Source organism: Clupea harengus, chromosome 19, assembly GCF_900700415.2.
Source record: "Clupea harengus chromosome 19, Ch_v2.0.2, whole genome shotgun sequence".
Classification (NCBI taxonomy): domain Eukaryota; kingdom Metazoa; phylum Chordata; class Actinopteri; order Clupeiformes; family Clupeidae; genus Clupea; species Clupea harengus.
In genome coordinates this window covers 20130375-20139005 of record NC_045170.1, presented here as the reverse complement: position 1 = coordinate 20139005, position 8631 = coordinate 20130375, and the positions used below count along the sequence as shown (strand labels likewise).

The 8631-nt window shown below is 40.8% G+C and overlaps 1 protein-coding gene across 1 annotated transcript; it reads left to right on the top strand.

Annotated features, from left to right (window-relative positions):
• On the top strand, positions 1-6479 carry LOC105903646 (sodium-dependent neutral amino acid transporter B(0)AT1-like). The gene is made up of 12 exons (XM_031586512.2): positions 1-399; positions 1590-1730; positions 2168-2305; positions 2593-2774; positions 2885-2995; positions 3105-3217; positions 3388-3516; positions 3631-3787; positions 4493-4697; positions 4932-5091; positions 5321-5483; positions 5836-6479. Exons 1-12 carry the CDS (start codon positions 201-203, stop codon positions 5977-5979), a joined length of 1842 nt encoding a protein of 613 aa, XP_031442372.1. The 5' UTR covers positions 1-200; the 3' UTR covers positions 5980-6479.
• Positions 6480-8631: the final 2152 nt, after the last annotated feature.

The following is an 8631-nucleotide window of genomic DNA, read 5'->3' as shown; positions in this document are numbered from 1 at the left end:
GGAGTCATTGGAGTGTAAAGATAAACGTCTGTAAAGCAATCGGTGTTGCAGTTGACCAACCTAATGCATGAACACACATAACACATTCACCCAGTCGCAAAAGAAAATACAAAGTCACACAGCGCGAGAGAGAGAGAGTGAGGAAGTGTGTGTGTGTGTTTGTGTCGGACATTAACCACATTCCCAGCAAGAGAGTAAACATGAAGCTGAAACTACCTAACCCAGGTCTGGATGAACGAATACCATCCCATGCAAAGTTGGAGAAGCTCGAGGTGGAGGAGGCGGATAGTAGACCCAAATGGGACAACAAAGCCCAGTACATGCTCACTTGTGTGGGGTTCTGCATCGGGCTGGGAAACGTCTGGCGGTTTCCTTACCTATGTCAGAGTCATGGAGGAGGTAAGGCTAGGAAGATGCGTATCTACTTTTTGATACCTGTTTAGTCTCCTGAAAGACGTTACGGTTAAAAAGCTGACTTTGGACATTAAGTAAAAATGCAGCAGTGCTAGATCTCACACAAAACTTAATCATATACTCTCTGAGGTAACAACAACAGTACAACAACAACAGACACAAGTACTCTACTACACTTCCAAGACTGATTTATTCATGTGTGAGCATTTGTATTTATGAAGGTTAAGGTCAAAAAGAAACAGAAAACAAAAAGTAATTTTTAGCAGGGTTGACTCAAAGGGCTTTGATCAAAAATGTTGAAATATCTGGTCACTGAGTTTTTTCTTTTGAGTACTGGTGTGCCATCAATAGCAAGCTTATATCTCTATTTGACTGTAGTTCATCTCAGCAACCATAATGTAGGTGGAATACATGAAATATGGAAAAAGGCATAAGACAGCAATACACATTTATGTTAAAATACATTTATGGTTTCCAAAGTCCCTTGTCCTCACATGACGATGGCAACACTGGCAAGCCAGGAGAATATTTGCAGACATTTCCGATAAAATGTAACAAGCTCCGGGATACTGAGTTACTTGAGCTGAATGGCAAGTCAACTAACAGTCTTTCTAAACTGAAAGGCGTTTTGCAGTGAAGTGCCACTGTGTCACTAAGAACTGTTTATACTACAATAAAGTGTGCGAGATGAAGTTTAGGAACTGTGTAATTAGTTGAAAAACATTAAATTGTTTCAAAGTTATCCTATGGAGCATGCATTTTAATGTTCCCCTATTGTTCCCCAAGTTACTGCTTGTACTTACACTTACATACTGTCTCTTACACGACAAATACATATTTATCAGAATTATTGCACTACCTGCTACTCCCATTTGTCAGTAGTTTAGTTTATTATATGTTACTATATGTGTATTATATGTTATATTTATATATGTTAGTATTATATGTATAGGTTGGTATATGTTTTAGCATATTGTATTGGATATTTATCTTGTATATTTAGTAAGGTTATTATATGTTATTACATGTATATTATGTTTGCTATGTTATGCTATGGTAGGTTGTTGTGTGGTGCCTTGTCCTAAGAATTTCAGTGCCCAGTCTGACCCTGTGTCATTCTGTGCATCTGACAATAAAATACTTGTAACTTGTAACTTGTTCCTGTGCACACCTAGGTGCGTTCATCATACCCTTCCTGATTCTGCTGGTTCTGGAGGGGGTCCCTCTTCTGTTCCTTGAGTTTGCCATTGGCCAGAGGCTCAGGAGTGGCAGTGTGGGGGTGTGGAGGTCCATCCATCCTTACCTCACTGGAGTCGGTGAGCATGGCTACTTTGTTCCTCTCAAGCTGGTGCTTTAGCAGCTGTACACGGATATGTGTTTCTTTTTCAAAAAAAGTAACTCGCAGGGATACAAGATAAAAAATAAACTATCAACACATTGGAAGAGTTAATTTCTTCACCACTGTCCTCTCCCCATGTATTTATCCTCTGGCTAAGTAATATTTAATTTACTGTCATTTCTCCCTAAAATATTTCTGACATAAACATATGAATTAACATTATGTAAAATAACATAGCATATGTAAATCAGCATAGCTAATGTACAAATGCAAAACAAAAAATAAGAATCAGTTGAAAGGAAAATGGCAGGCCTCTCGGTTGTGTAACACACACTGGCATTCCGTCTGCCACCAGCCTACAGTGTATCTTTTGTGTGTGATGTTTTTCAATGGCATTTGATTTGTGATCAACAGGGATTGCATCTATGATGGTGTCCTTCCTAGTCTCCCTCTACTACAACACCATTCTGTCCTGGGTGATATGGTACCTCTTCAACTCCTTTCAGAGTCCTCTCCCTTGGAGCCAGTGCCCTTTGAATGAAAACAGAACTGGTATGATTGTGATCACTATATAGGCTAATATACAAACAAATCTATGTACTTTCCATGTTATCCACACTCCATATGTACTGTCCATGTCTGGGACCTGGTGGAGCATTCAACTGCTGATAACTGTTAGCATCATGCTCACCCCTGAAAACATTTGAATGTCTCCAATTGTGAGATGCGCATGTCTTTATCTATGCTGCTAGTCCAATGGTTAAATCTGTTCTTTTCAACACAAACATTTTCCCATCACAAAACTGCCACCAAACGTGACGATAAGTACTCCCCTACAGCTCTAGTGTCAGAGTGTGCTCGGAGCTCCTCGGTGGATTACTTCTGGTACAGAGAGACCCTCGACACCTCCGCTGCTATTGATGACTCGGGTGGACTGCAGTGGTGGCTGGTGCTGGTGTCGCTGTGTGCCTGGGCAGTGCTCTACGTCTGCTGCATCCGAGGGATCGAGTCCACTGGCAAGGTACTCCACACTACTGTCAGAACCAACCTTACAGTCATGGGAGTCCTGTGTTGAGAGTCAACAGTGAGCTAGCACTGAGATAATCTCTTATGTCTCTTTTAATTGTTTAGGCTGTGTATGTGACCTCGACTCTACCTTACGTGGTTCTTCTCATCTTCCTGATCCGTGGGTTAACCCTAAAAGGTTCTGTGAGCGGCATACAGTTCCTCTTCACCCCAGATGTAAGCCCTACTCCCATTAGCCACAAGTGAACTAATTCATAATCCAAAATGGCCACCTTTATAAATGCCTGTTTGTTTTATTTTGTTTTTATTTTGATTTGTGACTCAGGTTAAAGAGTTAATGAATCCACAAACTTGGTTGGACGCAGGTGCTCAAGTTTTCTATTCCTTTGGTCTTGCCTGGGGAGGCCTAATCTCTTTCTCAAGCTACAACTCTGTGCAGTAAGTGTCTTAGCTTTTACTAAGTAAAATGATTAAGTAAAATGTATTTTAATGTAATAATAATTAACTAATTATCGATACACAAAGTTTTTAAACACAATTGCAGCTGTTGCAGGAAATTTCACCAAAATTGCAGCAAATAATTTGTGCTGCTCACTGCTCTTTTTCAGCAACAACTGTGAGCAAGACGCCGTCATCATTTCCATAATAACTGGATGTACCTCCCTCTATGCTGCCATAGTCATCTATTCCATAATTGGGTTCAGAGCCACTGAGAAGTTTGACGACTGCCTTAGCGGGTACGTTATCATGGTCCTCTGGAGAAGAGAGCTTTTCCTCTGGAGTCAATTTAGTTCATTTTAAAGCTGTGTGCTTGTACCACAGCTTTTTTACGCTATGATTTGTTTTTAAAGGAATATCTTGGCCCTGCTGAATACCTTTGACCTTGCTGAGGGAAGCATCAACGAGAGCAACTACGATGTGGAGCTCCAAAGACTAAATGGAACTTCGCCGGATATCATTCAGGGGTTACAGCTGAGGGGCTGTGACATACAGACATTCCTCAGTGAGGTAAGATATGGCAACGCGTACGTCATCCACATGTATAAACCAGGACCATCCTTGTTTAGCATTCAGGTTGATGCCAGTTTCACACCAATACCAATGGCACTGTTATTGCCTGCCATGTAGATGGGCGACACAGAGATAATTAGCCCTCATTTAAAAGACTTCCATAGCCATTGTCTTCCCACTTCACCACTGAGGGGCTTCTCAGTATTGTCAGGTTTCCTTGAGTCAAAGTCCATGTTTCTACCTATAGTAATAAATCACTTAGTGGCCTTTTATAGCTCCATAAATAGTGCTAAAGGGCAAACTACTGGAACCAACAGTGCAGAAGAACTCCAGTAATATTTTGCTTGCAACGATTTTTGCTTATCTTATACCATTGTTCTTTCCTAAAAACATGATTGAACTAAGTAGCCTTGTGCCCTAATGTACGATATAAGGCATGATGTAATGCACGATACAATGCATGCCAGATGTTTCAGAGTAACAGGTGGTGCTAGATTTGGTCTGACCATGATGTGGTGTGGTTCCAATGGATATCTATTGGATCAGAACCAGATTGGCTCCAAAAACCAGCTTCCAAAAACTGGTCATGGATTAAAAAAAGCCATCATCTCTTAAACGTTGTTTCAAAGTTAAGGGTGACAAAAGTGTTCAAAGCATTTATTGAATAAAATAAAATGTAACCAAATGGCTATAATTCTACAGGGTGTGGAGGGAACTGGCCTGGCCTTCATAGTCTTCACAGAGGCCATCACCAAGATGCCCATCTCCCCCCTGTGGTCCGTGCTCTTCTTCATCATGCTCTTCTGCTTGGGGCTCTCCAGTTTGTTTGGCAACATTGAAGGGGTGGTCGTGCCTCTACAAGACCTCAAAGTCCTACCCAAGACATGGTCCAAAGAGGTTTACACAGGTACAGGCCTTGCTAGTCCCCTTTTTAAAGTAGATTGGCTATCTGTCATGAGTGTCTAGACTGTGGAGAGACCTTAGACCTTAGAGATCTCAGATGCTTCCACTACAAGGGGTTGCCAAAGTCCTGCCCATCCAGGCGCTTTCTCTCCTACAACATATATTGTAAATACATCTTAATACTTTTCTGTCATATACATTTGTGTTAATAAATGTTGTTTGATTTCATTTCTTCCAGGTCTAACATGCCTTGTTTCCTTCCTGATGGCTTTGATCTTTTCTCAACGCTCGGGTAACTACTGGGTGGCACTGTTCGATACTTTCGCTGGCTCAATCCCTTTGCTCACCATAGCCTTCTTTGAAATGATTGCAGTGTCGTACATATATGGAATAGACAGGTGAGTTATAGATACTATAATCAAGTACATTGATTTTTTGAGTGTTTCTATGTAGGTATTTAGCTGACGTTTCATACAAATGGAGTGAAGTTTTTAGTTTTTATCATGGGCGGTAAAAGACGGGACATAAATTTGGCACTTGTATGTGATCTTTGTTTTGCCATCATCATATCTATTGCTGCACTACAAATATAGTGAATGTCCTCTCTCGCTCTTTGTCTTTCAACAGGTTTAGTGAGGACATTGAGTTCATGATTGGTCACAAGCCCAACATCTTCTGGAGGGCATCGTGGATGGTCATAAGTCCTTTGATAGTGCTTGCCATATTTATTGCTTACTTCGTCTCCAAAGTCACAGAGGAGCTCACCTACACGGCATGGGTTCCGGACTCGGTACGTTTATTTAACTTACATTTGTTAAGTTAACAGATGCTTTTCTCTCTAACTACCTTTATACAACGCAACTAAAATGCACAAGAGAGTACGTATTTGTATTAGTATTCTCACTAGGAATTAAACCCTTGACCTTTGTGTTTTTTGCATCTTGATCTGCCAGAAAGGAAGGATCATAGGAACAGAATATTAGTTACCAGGAAGCTCACATTATTATTACCAGGAAGTTCTGCTACAATTATCTGTTTCAATACACAAGATTTTCTAAAGGGATGTCATTGCATATCTGTCTGTAGTCAGAGGTGATGGAAATGAATGTAAAGGTTGACGGTGGTGCTCCCTACTCTTGCAGGAAAACTTTCCAAACTTGGCCAACCTCCCATATCCTGGGTGGATCTACGTCATCATCTTCATCCTGGCTGGCGTGCCAAGCTTGGCGGTTCCATTTGTGGCCCTTTTTAAATACATCCAAAACAGATGTGGCAGAGGCCACTGATGTTCCTTCCAGAGGTGGGAGGGTTAGGAAGAGTTTATGGATTAATTTCCATGCATACTGAACATGTGGATTTCACAGTGTTGTTTTATTTTTATTCTGTCATGTAAACATGATGTCAGAGTGCACTTTTTGATGTTGTACTAAATGTTCTATGTAATAATATACATTACATACACATAATACACATTTTAACATCTTAATGTTAAATAATATTAGATAAATTAAATTCATATACAGTATTTACCTAAGAGGAATCTGACATTTGCTAGTATATACGTATACATACAGGATCACAGCTATTGGACATTTTCAGAATATATTTATTCAAAACAAAACAAAAAAAAAACAGAATAAAGTATCAACCATGCATTTGCCTTTGAATATGACTAGAGTAATAGATGTCTATTTTTGTAGATAATACAAATGTAATGTTTTAATGGATATTGCTTTTTCTATGTTTGTGTGCAATAAATGCGTAAGGGCAACAACAATGTAAAACACCAAGCTGTAAGGCTTTCTGGGACTCCATTAACTTATTAAATGACCTACACAGTATTATCAATCAGTATATAAGGCAGTTGTTAGATGTAATGGCACAACACACACCTTTTGATTGGTCATCTGGGAACACCAAGGCAGAGGTCGCAATGGGGCTATTAAAATGATGCAACTATGACCAGCCCTTCAGATAGCAATGTAACCATGAGCAGACTGCTCAAATCATAAGGATCCATTCAAGACCAAATGTGAATATGTTGCATTCATACGCATTTGCACATAACTTGGAAATCACAGACACCCTGAGGTTCTCTCTGTGACAGTGGGGGAAAGGCTGAAACAATCAACCAGAGTCTAAAGGAATGCAGGATGTGGTTATTAGTTGAACTGTGACCAGGTTGTGCTAGCACCCAGTGCATGGAGGTTGCTGTGAATACAAGCAGTCTTGAGAGAGTTGAGAAGCTGAGGTGTGACCACTGACTTTTGACCCCTTGGCCAAACACCATGAATGTCAATTTTCTGGATTTAATCATTCTCAGAGTGAATTTTGCCTTGAAATGAACACACTGACCAGAGTTTGATTATGATCAGTGGAGAACAACCAGGAGGCAATGTGACCCTGTCCTGGCCATGAGATACACAAACCTACTCTTGACCATATTCCTTTACTTCCACAGACGCCTAAGCAGAGTAAAGGCATGCCAACAAACACTCTGAAAATATATGACCGATTTTACAGCTTATTAGTTCACCCCCTTCTAAACGTACAGTACATTTTAAACATCATTATGAATATAACACAACAAGTGATGAACCTCAACATTACCATCCCTCCTGTTCTGAGGTCTGTTGAAATGTCAGGGTTGACCCTGTAAGATTACATGGTTAGCTGTTCTGCTGTTATAGTCTAATTTGGTTAAATTATGAAGCAGGTCACAGGTCACAGGTCACCATGTTGTCAGGATCCCCACTCCTTGCATTTCCTATTTATAACATATCTAGCTACAACCTTCCTGTCGATAGGAACCTGGTCATTGTCCTTATGGTAGTGACAAGAAATGTCTAGGCCCACCCATGCCATTATAGGACTGCACATCTTTTCCTTTCCAAGCCTTATCAAAATATGTACTGCACACAGTAAATACTCACACTGCACACATTAATCAGTGTGCTTTAGGGGAATCACACAGAAACAACTCATTACTGATTACATCAAGGAAATCATGTAGGGCAGTGGTTCCCAAACTTTTTACAGTCGTAAACCCGTACTCCTTCAGACATTTAATCTCCAGCTGCGTACCCCCCCCCCCCCCCCGGTTGAAAAAAAAAGGTTTTCCTTTTCACCTTTTACTTTAATTCCGTTTTAATCCGTTTCGGCTCATTTTGTTCACCCAGAGGTAGATTGATGGCTTAAAATGAGTGAATAATATGTGCCACAAGTGACCCAAACCTTCTAAGGTTGTTGTTTGCCAGCCATCAACAGAACAGAAGACTAAAAAAAACATTATTTGCAGGCGATTGGGAAGATGAGCGAATTCATTTGACAGGCTACGGAGGTCTGTGTTGAATAGGGGGGCGTGGCCGGAGCGGAGTTCAGCACAGACGTGACATTTTCTCAGTGGTTTTGTTTTCTAATTAATGCTTGTTCATCGTTGCGATCGTTGTTGTGTTTATAAGAAAGAAATACAGCCTTGCAGGACAAAATACAGGGGAATTTGGGCGATTTTGATGCACAAAATGATGTTCCCGTCTGAAAGTTGCAATTCTGTTTCAAACGGTACATTCTGCGAATTCCGTCCGTTTTCTGTTATCGCGGAAATTTTCTCCCCGCGTACCCCCTGAACCACTTCGCGTACCCCTGGGGGTACGCGTACCCCAGTTTGGGGAACCGAACCGATGATGTAGGGAAACCTACTTCTATCTTGCTCTACTGTATAAGATAAATACACACATACCCAGTATAAGTGACAGCCCTTTCATTGTGGCGGCTGCTGTGGAAGGTTAAGGTGAGAGTGAGTAAGATAAAAGGTAATAAACACACAAATAAGACACCTTGGCCTCATTTTCAGTCTTTCAGTCAGTGGAAAAACACACCCCCACCCTTGTCCACCAGAGTGAGCATGTGAGACACTACCTGCCACTTCAGACTGACAG